The following is an 18,734-nucleotide window of genomic DNA, read 5'->3' on the forward strand; positions in this document are numbered from 1 at the left end:
AACAGAGCCAGTTAAAGGAACAGTAACTTATTCCGTAACTGATAACAGGGGCATAAAATAACAACTTTCTCGAGTTCAGTTAAAGGATAGATCTACATCTTCCGTATAGCTAGCCTAACATTAGCCGATAGCACCTGCAAGTCATGGTGTTATTAAACTCTGCACTTAGTCAGCAAGAGAGCTAGTTATGAGTAAGTACTGTGCAAGATCTAGTCAGCAAGGGACATCTAGATTACTTAGACCATGAGGCTGAGGCTACAAGCATATAGATACCATCTACACTGCAAGTTATAAGTGGGGGTCGCTGGAATCGAGGCTGTGGTTTGACCTCTATTTAGGACGCGACATAAAAAAATAATTGTGACGCTGCAGTCGCTACTTTTAGAGGTCAGAAAATTGGAAAAGATCGAGGGTGTCGCATATTTGGGTCGCTTTAAATAGAATAAGTACGGTAGCTCTAGCTCTATAGCTAGCTATAGATAATTATATAATTATAATTATATGCTGCATCCGATGCCATGGTCAGATGTACGTTGGATCTGGAAGGCGTTAGGCACTGGAAAAAGATATGTGCAGGTAAGTCTGTTCAAATGCTCATATATCTCAATAGCTAGGTTCCTAAGCCATAAAAGTAGACTGGCTAGTTCTAGCATTTATTTATACGGAGGAATCAGAGACTGCCCCCGGGCCCGTTAGACTGGGAACCGTGTTGAGAGTTGTCCCGTTGGAATGTAATTAGTACAAACCACGATATAAACAGACAGTGCAGTGATATGAGGCTGCTGTTAATGCGTGGGTGGTGGCACACGAGCATTAATTGTGACGTCACGTTACATTCTTGTGGGAGCGTGAGATTCTTCATGCACTGGGACAACTCTCAATATCCAGTCCCTTTCCTTTGTGGTTTCCATACCCCCCATGTACAACCTGAATTCAGTTACCCAATAGAATCCAGTGACCCCCTCTATTATGGGTTCCAATTAATTTCCTCGTTCTTTGCAGGTTCATTTTCATCACTGTGTAGATTGCTGACTCATACAATGATACTGAAACTGCTGTTATTCTCTGTTTTCTTGTCTGTCTGGGTCAGTGCTTGTGAAGGCTTACAACGGCCATTACCTTCTGACTATGAAAACGCTATTTATGTTGATCCTGCAAGTCCAAACAGTACCAACAGTAGCCTGTGTTACACATCTGCAGAGAAACACCCTTGTGCTGATATTAACTTTGCGCTGGCTTTTCCAGGAAGACGTTACTCAACACTGTTTGTGCTGAGTTCCTCCAATATTCATTATCTTGCTGACAGTGTGTCAAACAATTTGTTTCGTGATAGTACTCACATTGCCTTTTATGGACCCGATAACAATGGCACTGCTATAGTGAACTGTATGAAAGATGCAGGTGTTGCTTTTGTAGGCTCCTCTGGGATTACAATCTATGGTGTTACTTTTCGCTATTGTGGGACATGGAGAAATAGTACAAGTGAAGACTTCAGATCTCCAATCTTTAAATTGAAATCTTTTCGGGTTAGTATATACTTTTACAATTGCCGGAATATTCAAATTGAATGCGCAAAAGTTTTGAACAGTACCAATGCATTGGGTGTTGTTATGTTCAGTACAGTTGGTGTAAACTACATTGCAAACTCAAACTTTGACTTCAATGGTATTAGCTGGAACAACTCCATTGATTCGGGTGGTGGTGGATTTGCCGTTGAGTTCAACTATTGTAAACCTGGAGATGATAAATGCGACAGTGACAATCATCAGATTGAGAATATCAGTCACTCTCTATACTCTTTTGAAAATTGCACATTTAATAACAATCGTGGCGTTGACCAGTCAAGTGGTAATGGCGGTGGATTGTTCATCCTAGCTATGAACAAAACTCACTCCTCTCTTGGGCGAGGTGGAGGGTTATCTGTTTACTTCAAAGGAGTAGCCAAAAATAACACTATTGTCATCAACAATTGTGAATTTAGGCACAATCATGCGAATTGGGGTGGCGGTCTTCTGGTCGAGTTTAATGACGTCACAGTACAAAACAAAGTGAACGTACACCAAACTTATTTTTTCAAAAATCACTGTTATTTTAAGATAGCTGGAAAAGGAGCTTCAGGAGGTGGTGTTCGTGTTGAATCCTCAGTGTTCTACGCTTCCCAATTTTACCCAACTTTTTCTAGAAATTCAATTTCCTTTCAAGATTGCTCTTTTAATAAAAACAGAGCTCTTACTGGTGGGGCAATATCTCTCTCGTATCATCGTCAGCAGTTTTCTCTTTCTGAACAGCTCTTTCACGTGAATTTATTGAACTGTTCTTTTACATTCAACTCAGCTCGTCTTGGTTCAGCTGTAAGCGTTGAGCATGAACACTTCTATAGCAAAGGACAAATAGGAGAAGCATTCTTCAAGGATTGTGAATTTTATAACAATACCATTGTATATGAAAATCAAACTGATTCATACAGTGTAGGAATTGGAGCAGTTTACATTTCTGAAGTGACAGTGTCATATCAAGGAAACGTAAATTTTGAAGGGAATAATGGAACAGCTTTAGCCATCGTTGGAACAACAGTCTATTTTCTTGAAAACAGTGTTATAGTGTTCAAGAATAACAGGGGCTCGAACGGAGGCGCTATGTCATTTCTTGGAGCGGCTGGTGCAGTTTTAAGTCATAATACAGAGTTTCTTTTCTTTGACAATTTTGCAAAGCTTTATGGTGGAGCCGTCTACAATAACTATATTGGCAAAGAAGACCTTCGATCTTCCATTAAATGTTTTCTACAGTATTCTGACTCATTTGCTAACCCTGAAAAGTGGAAGACCAAGTTCACTTTTAGTAAGAATGTAGCTGGGAAACTTGGACAGTCAATATTCTCATCGACTATTCTTCCATGCTCTTGGTCTGAGAATGTTGAAGCTGATCTTGATATTGCTAAAGAAATCTTTTGTTGGAATGCTTCAATATGGATCTATGAGAACAGTTCATGTAAGGAGCAGATCCGCACATCTCCGAAGACTTTCGACTTATCTAATGCCAAGAGTGGTGACATATATCCTGGTCACCAGTTTCATGTACACATTAGGACTCTGGACGACTTAAACAATGATGTTACTAAAGAAACTATTTTTACTGGAGCTATTAGCAACAATGTTTCTGCTGCGGAAGTTGATCCAAAGTATGCATACATTGCAGACGGATACATTGGTATCACTGGTGAAGAGAATCAAACTCTTACCCTTGAACTGAATGTAGCCAATACCAGAGAATGGCATGTAGAGCTCAATCTTACAATGGGGAAATGTCCAGTTGGATTTAAGGCACAAAACATGAATGGTAACGACAGTTTAACTGCCAATCTTGCAAAAACTGTTTGCACATGTATTAAAGAAGATGCATACTCTTTTCAAGGTAACTTGTTGTGCAACGCTTTACACTTAATGTCACATATCCGAAATGGTTTCTGGATAGGCCATATTCCCGCCGTAAGTAATGATTTTCTGGTGATGGCTTCAACTATACGACTGTATAGGAATGAGACGAATGACTTCCTTCCTCTTCCTCGAAAATTAGAGCGTCTAGATTATAACCAGTGTTCTCATCTACACAGCACAGGCCCTTTGTGTGGTGAGTGTGTCGAAAACTATTCAATTGCCGTAAATTCCTACAGTTACGAATGTGTCCAATGTAACACCACCGATTTGAGCGTCAATATTGCATATTATATTTCACTCACATACGTGCCGTACTTAGTAATATTTGTATTGATAATATTCCTGGACATTCGACTGATGAGTGGACCAGCTGTAGGTTTTATTCTCTATGCTCAACTGGTTGGATCAGGTGTGTTTGATTTCAATATTGGTGCTGTAACATTTTCAAAGCATGCGAAAGATCTTCAGTATGTGCAAAATGCATACCGCACAGTTTTTGGATTATTCAATCTTAACTCCTTTTCTTTCCTACTACACCCTTTCTGTGTCAGCAAAACCTTTAGTGCATTGGATGTACTTTGCTTGGATTTAGCCGTTGGTGCATTTCCTCTAATTTTAATCGTTGTGATTTACATACTGATGCCCTTGAAATCGATCAAACTGAAGAGAGGTTCTGCTGTACGGCGTGTACGCCAAACTTCAAAACTTGGTACAACACTAGTGCATTCATTTGTGGGGTTTATCTATCTCTCCTATACAAAATTTGCTCTAGCATCTACTAAACTTCTCTCTACTACTGGTCTCTTAAGATCTGATGGGTCCAGTGTACCGGATATCAAATTGGTTTACTACGCTGGTCAATACGTCTTTGGGCAGAAGGAATATATGTTGCCATATGGTGTAGTTGCTATCATCGTGTTTGTTACTTTTGCTGTTTTGCTTCCTGTTCTTCTGATGGGCCCATTTCAGCTAATGAATTGGTTAGCAGATAAACCTTGTTTCCAGTTTCTAAATAAATACTGGCCCACACTGAGAATTAATATCTTCTTAGATGCATTTCAAGGGTGTTACAAACCTAACCGTCGATATTTTACAGGTGTCTACTTTATTTTCAGGTTAGTAATATTTATCACATATGCTTTAACGGCTAGCGAGCTATCAGATATGATTTGGAAACAGATTCTTTGTACACTAATGTTAGTTATTGTCGCAATATTGCAACCATATCGAGTAAACTTCATTAATTATTTGGATATTCTTCTGTTTCTGAATTTGTCGATCATAAATGCGGTGACTATCAGTCTTTATTCTTCATACACTGCAAATGCACACGGCAGTTACTCGTTTAGTCTGTACCTTTTATGTGTCGCACTCATTTGGTTGCCTTTGGTTTTCATACTTCTATACGTGTGCTGGCATCAGCTTAAAAGGTCAAGGATATATAGACACTGCATTCGCTCGATCAGACCATTCGCTCAGTATGAAGAAAATGAGAGACAGCCGTTGCTCAGTCCAGTTGTGGCAGGCACACTCAAATCTGACTCTGACTATGATCCGCTCAGTGATGCATCTTTATTCAGTAGAGCCGAAGAAACAAATCGATATCGACCCTCAAGCAGAAATGTTATTAGTGTTGATACCAATGATAGTACCAATGGAACTGCTTCAGTATATGGAACTAATGGGACAACTTCCTCAGGTATTGTAACTGATGGAAGTAAAAATAGTGAGCATTCCAATAATTATTGATTTGATTCTGTAATAGAGCTCTAATTATAGTTTGATGCTGTAGTTTTCGAATTAATAAAGTTTGCATGGACCATGCTTAGTATGGCTTGCACTTTTGTTGTATAATTATAGCTCATGCAGTAATTCTATTTTGAATTGAATAGCAGTTATACTCTTAAGATGCTTATTTTGAAAAATATAGCTCCAAGCGACTCATGAATCCCTCTCTCCTTGTGGGACCACAGAGATAATGCATGGTGATATTATACAACTATCACTGAAAGATTTACCTATATTTCCCACAGTCATGCATGTGCATACATTAGGGTGGTTGCTAGCCTCGATTCCAGGTCGTATTTTAATCGGCCTTGAATCGAGGCTAGGTGGTTGCTATTTAGGGAGGAAATTCATGCGTAGAATAATTAAAGTGACAAAGGAACCATACTTAGCGCAGTCATGGCTAACAACACCACCGCACTAACACCTTCCATGCAACAAGAGAAGAATTCAAGCAGCTATAATTATTCTAGTATCATTCTAGTATCATTATAGCCTCGATCCCAGGACGCACTTCTTGAAGGCCTGCGAAGGAGGCTATTATCATTCATCATTTGTTCCTCAATATCTGTCAATGAATGAATGAATGACAATGATGCCACTTAGATACATGCATTATGTATATATAACAAAATAATTACTACAAAATTTGCTCACGCTAGCGTATAGTAAATGTGACACTGCATGTATACAATTCAAAGTGTGAGCCACTGTTTTACGTCCTAATCTGAATCAAGAGTTCACTAATGAACTTGTCTAAAATTCATTGCACTGACAATAATATAAAATCATAACAATTATGATAAACACCATAATAATTATAGCAGTATGATCGATGAAACTACTTTTATAGAGGTTAGGTATAGAGTCACATAGTCTTTTTTAGCTCTCTTGCTCCAAATATGGTGCTGCCCACTCTCACATTAGTGCTGCCTGCCTTTATTGCTTCTTCATAGTCAGCTGACATTCCCATACTCAGTTCACAGTCTTCTTCGCTCATACTCAAACTCTGACATATTTGCCTTCTAGTAGCCACTAAAGCTTCAAAGTCTGGGTTAGAACCTATTGTGTAGTCATGTCCAAATCTGCCAATTGTCATCAAACCCTTGAATTCAAGATTAAAACAGTTTTCCAGTACATGGTGAACAATCTCAGCAGTAGTATCAGGATCACACCCACTTTTGGATGCTTCACCGCTTGTGTTCACTTGTACGAACACATGTAATTTTTGTGAAGGATCAGTTTGTTTCTTTCCCCAACTGGCGTCTAAGGCTGTTGCTAAGCGATCTGAGTCAACAGTTTCCACACACCAGATGTGAGGAATAGAGAGGACATTGTTGCACTTGTTTCTCTGCAAATGTCCGATAAAATGCCAACGAATATTTGGTAAGTCAACAAGGAGGGAGCTCGATGCTTTATCTACTAATTCTTGAACGTAATTTTCCCCAAAGTGACACTGTCCTTGCTTATATGCTTCGAGAATGTCCTGCGGAGGTTTTTTTTTACTGACAGCAACCAAACGTACAGGGTGACTTGCAAACTTGGATGCCATGGTTACTGTAGCTTGGACTTCTCGCAGAGCTTTGCCAATGTCATGAGTGGTTCTAGCAGTGGTAGAGGAGCCTGCTGCATTTGCTTCAGCCATGTTTGTCTTGTTGTGAGGAGTCACGCCAGCCAGTGCAGTGGGACTGAAAGCAGGTAAAGATCGACAATTGGACAACACTGTTACTAATTCATGGGTAATGATCTCTATCTGTAGAAGTGAATATTAGATAGTTCTTTATACGTACCCTTGACCTATTAATGCTCATGGTCTTGTCATTTCATGGACATCCATTGTGAAGTACTACAGAAATATGCTGACCTCCTTGTGCTCCAAAGAGAGGTTGGATACCAGTGATACACTGTCTCTACTTCATTGCATACAAGAAGAGTCGACGCCATTCCTCACGTCTAAGCAATCGATCACCCTAGCCCTGTCAACAGACAACCATGATTCAAGATTATTATCTAGTAGACTCTCGCAAGACTCCAAACTCTCACCCTGTAATGCGTCATCGTTTCAGACTGAGGCGTGTGGTCACAGGAAATCTAGAGGAGGTAAGAGTAAGGACCCCAGTATGACGAAGAAGAGTAGAGGGCGGGGGAGAGGGGAATTCCCTCATGTTGAGGGTGGGGCAGTGGTGAGAAAAGAGAGAGTGTTCCTTGATTTAAGTAATGATGACGAGTTTCCTCCAATGACACCAACAATGAAACAGCAGTGAGTTTATCTTAAAGAAATCGTAAAAAAAATCCATGTATCAATTATGTTTGTGAGACAATGTAATGTACATTCATTGGATAATTAGAGTGGTGTAATTACATCAACTATGGTGTGCATGTACATACTATACTTAAATTATAAATTTACTTCTGTTGGTTATCAAATTGTGCAGGAAGAAGGGAAGATCCTCCAGTGGTCCTCCAAGACGTATCAAGCCCACCTCTCTCCAGTCAACCCCTCACACTGCCACACACTTCACGATTCCAACACCCTCACACCCTCACGGAGGCAACTCCCCCTGGAAGTCCAACTCCACATTCACCAAGCAGCCAGCATTCTCTTCTTGTGATGATGAGCAAAAAGTTACTCCGCCAAAGAGCCAAAACCATTCCAAGAGTGATCACCACGCTATAGATGTTTCGGCAGATTCTTTCATTTCGTCGGCCAACAAAACTCCAGATCATCTGAAAAGGCTTGAGCAGCGAATATCTGGTGCCCGAATGGATGACAGCTTAAGCTCGAAGATAAGCACACACTCCATTTTCGATCTCACAAATTCACAAGATTCACCATCTTTAAACAGTTCTAAATCTAATCTTAACCCGACCACCACCCCTCCAATTAATATGACCCCTCGTGTCACATCATCACCCATTTTTCCCACACTGCAAGTGTCCCGTGAAGGCGTTTCTAACGAGGAAGTGGTAGAAAAGGTTGCTTGTATGTACTCGTCTCTGATTAAAGAAGGGAGGGTGCCTAACCTGACGTCACAGATACACTTCATCATTCAGCTTCTTACCATGAGTCAGGGGAGAGCAGGAAGTCATAAGCTGCTACGTGGTGAGTCTGCATAGTTCAGTGGAATTCTTGTACATGACAATACTCCGAATTTTCCCCGCTCTTATAATATATTAATGCTATAGTAAGCTCCCATTTGTACAGTCATGCAGTATTCAATGTTGTGCGCACAGACTCATCAGGCCTGTTTGAGTCAATCGACAACTGTGTCTACTTTGCTGTTTCTGTGCTGGACAAAATCAGAAGGTGACACAATCCTTTAAATAAATGATGAATTAAGTATAGACCACATTATTCAAGCCTCACTTGTAGATGAAGAGAGATTGATACTGACTGTTTGTACAAAGATCAACGTATATGTACCTTGTAGCCTCCTCCTGAGCCTTGATCGAGCCACCCTCCAGCTGTTGGTCGAGAATCCGAGAGTGGAGACATTTCAACCTGGTCTAGTGTCCTTCCTCACTGAGGCTTGTCAGAACAGGAGGCAAGAGGTAAGCCAATTTTTGGTTTGGGTGTGTTTCTTGTGAAAATGAATTAGGCTAAATTCACATGTTTTAGAGGTATAAGTTATATACGTAGAATGGAAACTCAATCTGTACTTGAGTTATATGGTATGGGTATATCGCTTACATTTGGCCATTTTGTAAGATCTAAAACTGGGTATAGACTGGGGACAAAGTTAGCATACAGCTACATGTAGTACTACAGAGTCTATGATTATATATACTATGTCCATGCATCCACGGGTTTACATTGGTGTTGCAGTAATCTTGTCAATCCATCGAAAAACACCACGAGATCCTTCATAATTATTGTTCATACATTTATAGCAATTATAATATTGATGGGTGTGTCCGTATTAGACCCTCCAGGGTGCTCTACTACCCCTCACATCCACTCGTGTCCCATTTCTGGAAGAGCAGGATGGAAGTCGTAACTTTCCCTCCATGAGAGCCTTCCATGCTTTCAAGAAACAGAGGGACCTCTTCTACTCTGTGTTCAGGGACTGGGAGGGCAACCATAGCAACCAGAGATGGAGTTTCCAGGAGACACAGGGTGACAAAATACGGTATGTGATGTGGTGATGATGGGTGATGTACGAGATATTTTCAATGCATGGCTACTGTAACTGTGTAAATTGACTTGTGACAATCCAGCTCAACTCTCTCTTCAGCCCTAGATATAATGTTTGCACTTTGCACTCTGTAGGATCCTGATCAGACAGTACGGTGAAGTGTGCAGTCTCTCGCATCTGGCCAGGCTGTTCACACGGCAACTTATTGATGTAAGCCCATTGCAATCACAACATTCAATCTTATGTCGATGAGTACGTATATAATAATTATTTTGATGTAACTGATGTAACAGTATTGTCAGTGTATTCACAAGTTTTGGAATGAAAGCATAGTTGCTCCTGATATTCATATGTACATGTATAGCAATTCTTAGCTCACCGTACATAATTATATTGAAAAGTTTACTTGCTGAAATGAGTACAGAATACTATCCTATAGACTTGTAAGCATCCTTTCTCTGCTGGTGACTTGTATAGTAGTGGTCTAGCCGGACACATCAAGAACACCGACCCGCAAAGACTCAGACGGTTTGTCATTTTTACAGATCATTCTACATGTGCTTGCTTGTAATCAATGTACATGTACTAGTCTAGTACAATAAGAGCTAGTATTCATATACGTACATGTATGCTCAAAACTAGAGTCTATAGCTATGAGTTACGTCAGGAGTAGATGAATGGTTGCGCGTATGTAGTATTGAGAAACATAAAGAGTGCAGTGTAATATTATAAAACCAATTCCGTCAGACTGACAGAGCGTTTCTTCATTCCCCGTACATCTGGAACCGGCCCCTGCCCTCCTCCCTCATTCTCACCCTCAGAGGAGTTTTTCAGAGCATTCATAGTAGAGGCAGACAGGTGAGGAGAAGTTCCATAATATAAACTGGGAGAAGAATTATATGTACATATATACACAGAATTCGAATTGAGTGTCGTCTTATGCCTATTGAGAAAGTTTCTCACTGTGTCATTCTAACTGTACTGCTTTTGTATACTAACAGAAAACAGTTAAACTTTTTTAGCAAATGTTTTGGGTGACTTTTAGACCCTTCCTTTAAATCGTTCCAAAATTCTTGGATTCACGTGCCATTATTTACCCCTATAGCCATGTATTCAACCAGCATCTGAGAGATGCACTGTACGAAGAAATGTCTAAGGTACTGTACACATCTGTTTTGTACTGCAAGCAAACAGGAAACAGTTGAATAATTATAGCTATACAGTTGTACGTACGTATAATTGTTAACATGAGTTCTGAATCCGCCTGCAGCTGCACACTTCATGCTCCTCAATTGAGACCAATGGTGTGCCTGACCTACTCCAGACACTGAGGAGTGTGGCAAAGTTCTTGGGACTGCTCGAGTTCCTCCCCTACACACTCCCCACCATTCAATTGAACCAAGGCCGGGACATGGTACGTGTGTGTGTGTGTAAAATGAATGTTAATTGTAGGCTTCAAGCACTGTATGTGTACCTTGAAATCTTTTTTTATGGTTTAATGAAGTTAGTGTTGTTACGGCTTATGCCGTGAAAGAGCCAAGATTTTCATACTTGTCTTGTACTAAACTTCTGTGTCTACTGTAGTACTTAATTTGATACAGCACATCTGCACCTTTGGCAAATTTATCTCCGAAGCCAAGGTCAGAGGTCATTTGTCCCTAACTGTCCCCTGGGTAGTTCAGTACATGAGTATGATGGACCCCCAAGCTGCAATGGTACCCCACTATCGTCAGTTGATAGTGACCCTCATTGACCTATACAGGTTAGTTACATGCTACATGTATCTGTAAACTTGCTACGTATACAAAATTCTGGGATTCCTTGTCTCAAGGCTACGTACAGTCGAATACCACGTACTACCTTCTCTCAATGAGTTCATTTTTCTGTAGGGAAGTGCTAAGTGATTCTGCTTCCTTCTGTTCTGCTCAGTTCCTCATTGTCACCAGTCTCGGCTGGCTCTTTGAGGTCAGTGCACATGATAAACCACATGTGGCACATAAATTTATCCTGATTCCATGACATCGTTTCACCTGGCTTTTACCATTCTGTTAATTTTTCCCTTGAACAGAACCCTCACATGCCAAGTGAGCTGTTTTTTGACCACCTCAGAAATTCCACCCCCCTACCAATTCATCATTCTACTGCAGACTCTGTTTGTATGGTTAGTATCCCATGGGGCTATCATGTTAATTTACATACACAGTCTGTCTTGCAGAAAGCTTTTGCTTATTGGGGAGAGGTTGTTTGTGGCCTTTTTTAGCTCCATTGTCGGCCATACTACTCGCATGCATGTGACAGACATTGACATTAATTTAGTTACGCTTCTTTCTTTTGCAGGATTCTGAACCTCATGCAGTTACTACCAGTGTGGTGTACGCCTGCTGTCCCTACCTGAGTGTGTTTGAATGCATTCTGTTGTGAACTATTTACGTATTTGTTCACTTGCAGATGAGCTTCGATCCTTACTGACTGAGTTTGCTTCTGGGAATCACTCTCAACCAAGTGAGAATTATCTGTAACAGTTAGAACTTGATAGTTTTGAGTGCAGGTCCAATGAGAAAGATCAAACCTCTGTCGACAAGCTTCAATAAACTGGAAGACAGTGCTGCGCACAAACTGCAGGTATGTAGGATTTACACGTGAATTAGCTGTTGGAATCTGGAATTTCATTAGCTGCACTGTTCATCGTCATAGGTTCTGCTCAGAGAGAGCTTCTTTCGCGGTCACCCTCCGTACCTGAAGCAGGTGTGTGATGTCACCAGCGAAAGGGTGGTTGCCGTGGCAATTGATCACTGTACGTCAGTCATCCTGCCACGAGCCGTGTCTAGCGCCGTGTGTCAAATGGGAGAGTGGATGAAACAGAAATGGTACCAGCCAACAGTTAATTGAGTTCCTGTAGTATTGGGTTGCTGAATGAATTTTCTCTCCTAAGTTCCTGAGATAGTTGTTTGATGTGTATATTCATAATTGTAGCTACAACTTCATTGTATGTACTGTCTTCCTCCCATAGCAATGAATGGGATCCCAGTAGGTCCTTGTCAACTGTAGAACCAGTCACCAGGGTAAGTGGAAAGAGCTAGCACACACTATACACTGTGAGGTGACCTTATAGACACTTGTATACGTATATACATCATAGTGTGTAGGGTGAGGTAACCATATACATGTAGGTCTTTGTAGCAAGGAAGGGTGTATATACTCTTAATGAATAAATCCCCAATCTAGGAAGATGCTGAGAGACAAGCGCTGTGTGTTTTGGACTCCATCTACACCTCTCTTCATTCTGACATTAGTCTGTTCACAAACCAGTGAGTGGAATTTGTCATTAATGGCTCTGCTAAGTTGCTTGCTTTACGTCTGTACGTCGCCTAAATTATTATTGAATGATAAAAGGTATTCAGTGTCTCGTTTCTCCATGCAGGCACTGTACTTCCGAACCAGTGAAGGTTCTCAATATATTACTAGCTGATTCCCCGTCATTACAGGTACCGGCACTACAAACAATGTAGCTGTCAGCGAATTAATTGACGTACGTATGTTAATTGTAGATTTTGAACAGTACCAATGCTGTGTGCTCTGAGATGGCTTTAGAGAAAATTTCCAAATGGATTGAAGAGAAAGTTAAAAGTGAGCCAAGTTAGTATTCTTCTGCATTGTGTACAGTAGAATAATTACATTCTAACCTTCCCTTTTATGTTTGGGTACAAGTTTGGGTGTTAAGTTTGCATGCTAAGATGTTGTTGCCACACACCAACTTTAACACCCAACTAGCTCTATTTTGTAACTGGGTTGGTCACATTGTTTAGCATTTAGAATTACTATAGTATCTCATTACTTCATATAAGCATTTTCATTAATACTCTATACTGCCAAAACAACAATTCATGCAGTAATATAGTTTTAACATGGTATAAAAAGAGGCTCAGCAATAAATCTCTACAATCAAATCTCAACGCCCATTGCTAAGAATGTTCGAACCAAAGACTGTCTTGCTCGCTGTCCTTGTGATTTCTGTTTTGCTGGTGTGCCTGTCTCCAGCTGATGCCAGAAAGTCGAAATCAAAGTCAAAGTCTAATTCTCGATCACCCATGACACCCACTAACCCACCAGAGCCTGAGGTCGACTGTGTCTGTGTGGCCAACTTCACGGCTCAAGCTATTTTCAATCTTGGAGAATTGATATTCATGGCTCTTGGAGAATGTCTTCCAATATGTGATGCCGAACCTACTGCTCCCCCGGCTACAGTAGCACCTACGCCATTAGGTAGGAGAAAACGACAAGAAGATATCTCCTGTGGTGGTTGTTTTTTGAGTCAGTTGGCACTTTTCGTACCTCCATCTATTCCTGAGAGTTGTTTCCAATAATTGAGAGAAGCAAGCAAGACAAAAAACTGAACTACATGTAGCATTATAGTTAGATTCTGTCTATCGAATTCATGCATGTAAAGCTATAGGTACGTACGTAGTGTTTTAATTAAGTACACTATAGTACGTGTTTGATAATAATTACATAGTCATGTCAGTATAATCAATAATTAGCGAGTCGTTGGATTATAGATGTGATATAAATCAGTCAGTGAAATGGACCCCAGTTGCTGGTAGATGTATAGAATGCTTCTAAGCAACCATCAATTTCTTTGGATCGCTAGGGTCACGTTAGCTCGTGTCCACAACGTCCATTTGGCTTATAAGGTGTGCATTTGTAGCCGTACGTGCATGCATTGTATGTCGTTAAAGGCGAGTCAGTCTGCACAATTAATTTATGCCGCTAATGTTATTTCTAATTTTATGGCACCCTAGTTCTAATCTGTTGCCTGTGTCAATTAAACTGTAACCGCTGTGGGTTGTTTCTACAATATTTAACACAGCAATCTATTTATTCTCTTGCATAGATTTGTTCCATGAAGAGCTCCTAAGAAGTGTGGAGCGTGTAAGGAGGTCACTAAAGTCAGTTATGAAGGCTAGATCACAAAATGATGGCAAGATTGTTGAGATAGGGGAAATGGATCAGTATCCAAAAAAAAAACCCGATCATTTTGGAGCTATTGAGAACTGTAGTCTTCTAGTCAAGCGATTCGAGGTATTATAAACTAAGGTTCATAACATAATTCACGGGTGTGTTACATATGTACAAGATATTGCTCTTAAAATCTTTGTCCGGTGTTTTTGCCTCTCAGGAGTCAATAATTAGTGTTCTGAAAATGGATGGGCGATTCTCCATATCAGGTATGTTTTTACTGTTGACCTGCCAGTTCCATAAAGTATCAAAGCTCAGGTACGTAGCACAATAATAATTATTAGCTGCAAGCAGTCACGCTGGTATGGTCTCACGCTGTTCACTGTACATACTTGAATTCCTTTCAATGTAGATGTCCTTGAAGTTAATCAGCGCATTGTTGATTATTTGGAGGTTACAGCATTTGTCCTACCTGGTGTGCCACTACAAAATGTGCGTCAATCACTATGGAGCGTACAATAATGCATGTACATGATGCTTGTACATTTATGCTTCCAATTTCAATACAAAGTGTAATAGTGTGTATCCTTATGATTGTAGTGTTTACCACCTGAATGCAAGAGACTACCCAAGCTGACAGTGAAGTTTGCTATTGATCAGAGTAAGTTGTAATGGGACGTTGCATTGATTTAATTTCCAAAATAGAACTTCCTAGAATGCGTAATTACTGTAACCGTTGCAGTTACGAAAGGATTGTTATCAACTCGAGAGGCTGGTACTGAAACTGTGAAACTGTTTATTTCACTGTGGAAAAATATCAAAGGTACAATACCGCGTTTAGAACTGGGTGGCTTCTCTGTAATTTATTCATAATTTTATTATACATGTAGGTCTTAAAATAGATATTCCATTCCATGATCTACTGAGTACAGAAGCTTTTGATAAATTTATGGAACAAGAAAAGGTGAGGTTACACATACGTTGATCGTAGTGTTTTAGTGTTTGATCGCAGTATTTGTAAACATTGGCCTGTTTTACTCTCAGACTTAGTTATAAGAGTGTCGATAGTTTTGAAAAAAGATTTGCATTCCTTGGGAACCCACCCATTATATAAAACGGGGAGCCTAAAAACCACTAAGTCATCAAGCCATCAAGTTGACAGTACACCAAAGTTGGCCCATGTTATACTGATTACTTGCTATATAATTATACGAACGTTGTGTATGTCACTATAGAGATTCATTGTAAGGATCTCAGATCCTGTAGCCTAAAATGTGTTATAATGGGTGCTGGTATTAATTTGCTAAAATACATGAGTTGATGACACATATCTACGTATGTATAATTGTACACTGATCTGTAGGTGGACATAGTTTGGCAATCCCTGGCGAGTTTTCTCACAGCAATATTGAACTCTGACCTTGTATCATCCGCCCTAATGGAAGGAATGTGGCTGTGTCAATACCTACAATTTCCTGAGGAACAGCAGCTGGTATATTAGCAATAACTTCTATAAGTGTGCCATCTGATTTGCATACCTTCTATTGAGCTACATGTATATACATGTACGTATGCAGTATGAGAAGATGCGGCATATTACTAGGCATATGGAGCACATGTCTTACTAGTAACTTTGATTTCCTTGTTTTGTAATGTGCGATTGATAAAAGGTCTTTGATCTAATAATAGTAAACATCGTTAAGTACAGTGAATAATGTCAGCGGCTTGACGTATATGGCACAATGTTTGTACAAAGCAGGATGATATCATTTCTCATTTCGACGCTCCATCTACTCCTGGTAGAATCAATATCTCTAGCCATAAACTTCTTCTCAAGGCTGTCAGGGTTTACTTCAGGATTTTGCAGAAGTAGGTGGAAATGTGGGTTGCAAATATCAAGCGGGTGGTCGACAAGGTGCAAGTAGGAAATTTACTTGTTCTAAGCGGGTGAACATCAACAGGAGCCCATAAATAAGAGAAGGAGCGGCTAACTTCAACGTATACTCGGGGATCACGTCTCGTAATTGCCGGTGAAACTGCACTTCCTTGTTTGGAAGCGACTAAGTGCTTGCAAACCACAGCCCTGTATTGTGTATAACACGTGTAGGGATTCAACCACTTAAGTGACTCTGCATAATTATATGGAAATGCGGTCATAACCACTTACGAAACGTGATCCCCATAGTCAGTCGCTCCTTCTCTTATTTATGGGCTCCTGACATCAACCACACTGAAATTAACCCTGGCTGTGTACGTAACACCTCACTAACTCTTACAATTGCTGAATATTGATGTACATGTACTAGCTCTCTCTTAGAATGTTGTTCAACTAAGTTCTCATACATGTATGTGCATCGTCAGCTTCTTGGATTACATTTTTTAAGGACACGCTTATCGACTTTTTTCTGCAGATATTCATTCCTTGCCCGCAGAACTCTCTCTTCTGGTGTCAAATATTTCTTGGAATAATTGCTGCCAGCAGATTGTCGCTTCAGCTTCGTTGCAGGTGAGACGGATTTCTTCTTTTTCAACATATCCCGAAGATGTGTCGATAGTCGATCACATTTGTAACACATACGCGACTCTGAGGATGCACCTGGTTTACCTCTAGCATACCATAGCGCACAGTCCTTGTTATCAGCACGGGAGAATAGAGGCACCCACTTTCTCAAACTCTTACTCTCAAAATTAACCTCATTTGTTAGTGTTGATGGAAGACCAGGACACAGAACGTATTCGCTGGTAGGTAACAATGTAGCAATCAGAGAAGCTACTCGACTTTCGTTGCCAAGAAGAGGGAATGAATCTTTAACTAAACAGTGTACCTCGAGTCGGCAGACTGAATCGTCACTGATCTCAATGTGAACTTTTGGATTACACGAAGGAAGACCGTTTGGAGTCACAGTGGTGATATTACCAAAGAAAGTTATCCACATGGTAGAGTTACTTTTATGAACTGCGCTTAGAATACTGGGAAATTGAGCCTGCAACTTCTTCACTATGTTTTCTGGGCTTTGTGGTTCTGTTGGTCTTGGACCAAGCGGTGTAGACGTTGGGAGAGGTGTGTCATTTGGGCTGTGTGGTTCTGTGGGTCTTGGACCAAGCGGTACCGGTGTACGTGCACGAGGGCCAGCTACACAAATGAATATTAATTTTGATATCTACTTGTAGGGCAGATATAAATATTAACACATACCTTCAGCAGGTTCTCCTCTCTTAGGCAACCTAAATTTACGCTTTGGGCTTCCAGAAAACCTGAAATGAGACATCTGCTCAGCCATTTTTTTTGGAAGTGATGCTACTAAGCTCTTCCTCTTTTTTGTTTCCATGCTTTCTCTTGTGGCTGTCGCAGGCACAGTACGTTTGCTTCCAAGATTTGCCTCAGCCATCTCTAGCTCTGCAGAGTGTCTGCTATGGTCTGCTCTTGTGCTAGCTTTTAGCAGACTGATTTTTGTGTTAATTTTGTACATGTGTTTGCTATTGACCCACCCATTTTTCACACCTACTAAGGGCACCTTGTTCACACTTTCTAGTCAAGTACCAGCTAGGACCACCTCCATCATCAACTCCATCATCACCTCCATCATGCATGATGCATCTTCTCATTTCTCATTGTCTCCTGTCATTTGAGTTTGTACCCATGCATGCAGTCACTTTCTCATGTCTAATTTTTTCTTCAAAATTTTGCATACTTTTTGCATGCATCATATCGATCTGCTATTGTGTTATTCGAGGCTAGTTACATGCAGCATACGTATAATCGTATGATGTGCTACTAGTGACTGGAGTTTGTACAGTAATTAATCCCGTATCACATCCGGTCCAGTATTGCACATCATCAATGACGACGTATTATTTTTGAATAACGACCGCAGCTGAAACTGAATGTGAAACTGCATGCAGAGACTTCATTAAAAATCAATACATGTAGTATGGTTACTCGTGCAATAAGGGATTATAATAGCATTCGTAACATGCAAGCAGCACTGGCAAGGTAAATAGCACTTGGCTACACCTCGTGCAATTAGAAGCCTTGCCATTGCTTAACACTCGTGCTGTTAATCCCATAATTATTGCACTCTTAACCATACAATAATAAATCACGTAGTCATTTGAATTGCTCCTCCCTCTGCAGATCTTCCTAGGAGGAGCTGTTGTGTTTTTATGCCACTGGTACAGTGCTCAACATGAGCATGTGACTACACAGACATCTGCATATGACTCGGTCTCTAGACAAATTCATTTCACAAGACTTCTTAGTGTTGTAATAAACCACCTAGAACCCAAGTCACTACCAAACGAGTTGCGATCGGAAGAACTGGCTACATTGGTTTCACTTGTTCATCCTTTCTAATTGTGCATTTTAATACTGAGTCATAATAATTATTGTCCACCAGATATGATTGTCTCTGATATTGTCCAT

The 18,734-nt window shown here is 40.4% G+C and overlaps 3 protein-coding genes and 1 long non-coding RNA gene across 5 annotated transcripts; 2 read left to right on the top strand and 2 right to left on the bottom strand.

Moving 5' to 3' along the window:
- Nucleotides 1-438: 438 nt before the first annotated feature.
- LOC135344997 (uncharacterized) lies at nt 439-5,341 on the top strand. Its single transcript, XM_064542312.1, has 2 exons — nt 439-576; nt 1,003-5,341. Exons 1-2 carry the CDS (start codon nt 519-521, stop codon nt 5,181-5,183), a joined length of 4,239 nt encoding a protein of 1,412 aa, XP_064398382.1. The 5' UTR covers nt 439-518; the 3' UTR covers nt 5,184-5,341.
- Nucleotides 5,342-5,991: 650 nt separating this feature from the next.
- On the bottom strand, nt 5,992-6,938 carry LOC135345001 (pyridoxal phosphate homeostasis protein-like). Its single transcript, XM_064542316.1, has one exon. The coding sequence runs from the start codon at nt 6,862-6,864 to the stop codon at nt 6,088-6,090; it is 777 nt and encodes a 258-aa protein (XP_064398386.1). The 5' UTR covers nt 6,865-6,938; the 3' UTR covers nt 5,992-6,087.
- Nucleotides 6,939-6,947: 9 nt separating this feature from the next.
- On the top strand, nt 6,948-18,731 carry LOC135344998 (codanin-1-like). Of its 2 annotated transcripts, XM_064542313.1 has the most exons (29): nt 6,948-7,479; nt 7,655-8,322; nt 8,454-8,526; nt 8,651-8,771; nt 9,144-9,349; nt 9,490-9,565; nt 9,795-9,883; nt 10,103-10,213; nt 10,461-10,512; nt 10,626-10,769; nt 10,957-11,117; nt 11,245-11,320; nt 11,424-11,516; nt 11,693-11,750; nt 11,804-11,857; nt 11,904-11,977; nt 12,050-12,222; nt 12,366-12,417; nt 12,581-12,663; nt 12,777-12,840; nt 12,904-12,982; nt 14,247-14,434; nt 14,532-14,580; nt 14,724-14,803; nt 14,912-14,972; nt 15,054-15,134; nt 15,202-15,275; nt 15,675-15,803; nt 18,447-18,731. In XM_064542313.1, exons 1-29 carry the CDS (start codon nt 7,076-7,078, stop codon nt 18,663-18,665), a joined length of 3,792 nt encoding a protein of 1,263 aa, XP_064398383.1. In that variant the 5' UTR covers nt 6,948-7,075; the 3' UTR covers nt 18,666-18,731. The 2 variants fall into 2 exon arrangements, 1 of the variants encoding a protein (XP_064398383.1); XR_010397607.1 differs by lacking the exons at nt 15,054-15,134; nt 15,202-15,275; nt 15,675-15,803; nt 18,447-18,731 and having other exon boundaries at nt 14,532-14,629; nt 14,912-14,976.
- Nucleotides 15,548-17,776, bottom strand: LOC135345002 (uncharacterized). The gene is made up of 3 exons (XR_010397608.1): nt 17,508-17,776; nt 15,850-17,444; nt 15,548-15,746 (listed from the first exon to the last, which is right to left on the bottom strand). It is a non-coding gene; the product is annotated as an uncharacterized LOC135345002 (long non-coding RNA).
- Nucleotides 18,732-18,734: the final 3 nt, after the last annotated feature.

This window comes from Halichondria panicea, chromosome 12, assembly GCF_963675165.1.
Source record: "Halichondria panicea chromosome 12, odHalPani1.1, whole genome shotgun sequence".
Lineage (NCBI taxonomy): Eukaryota > Metazoa > Porifera > Demospongiae > Suberitida > Halichondriidae > Halichondria > Halichondria panicea.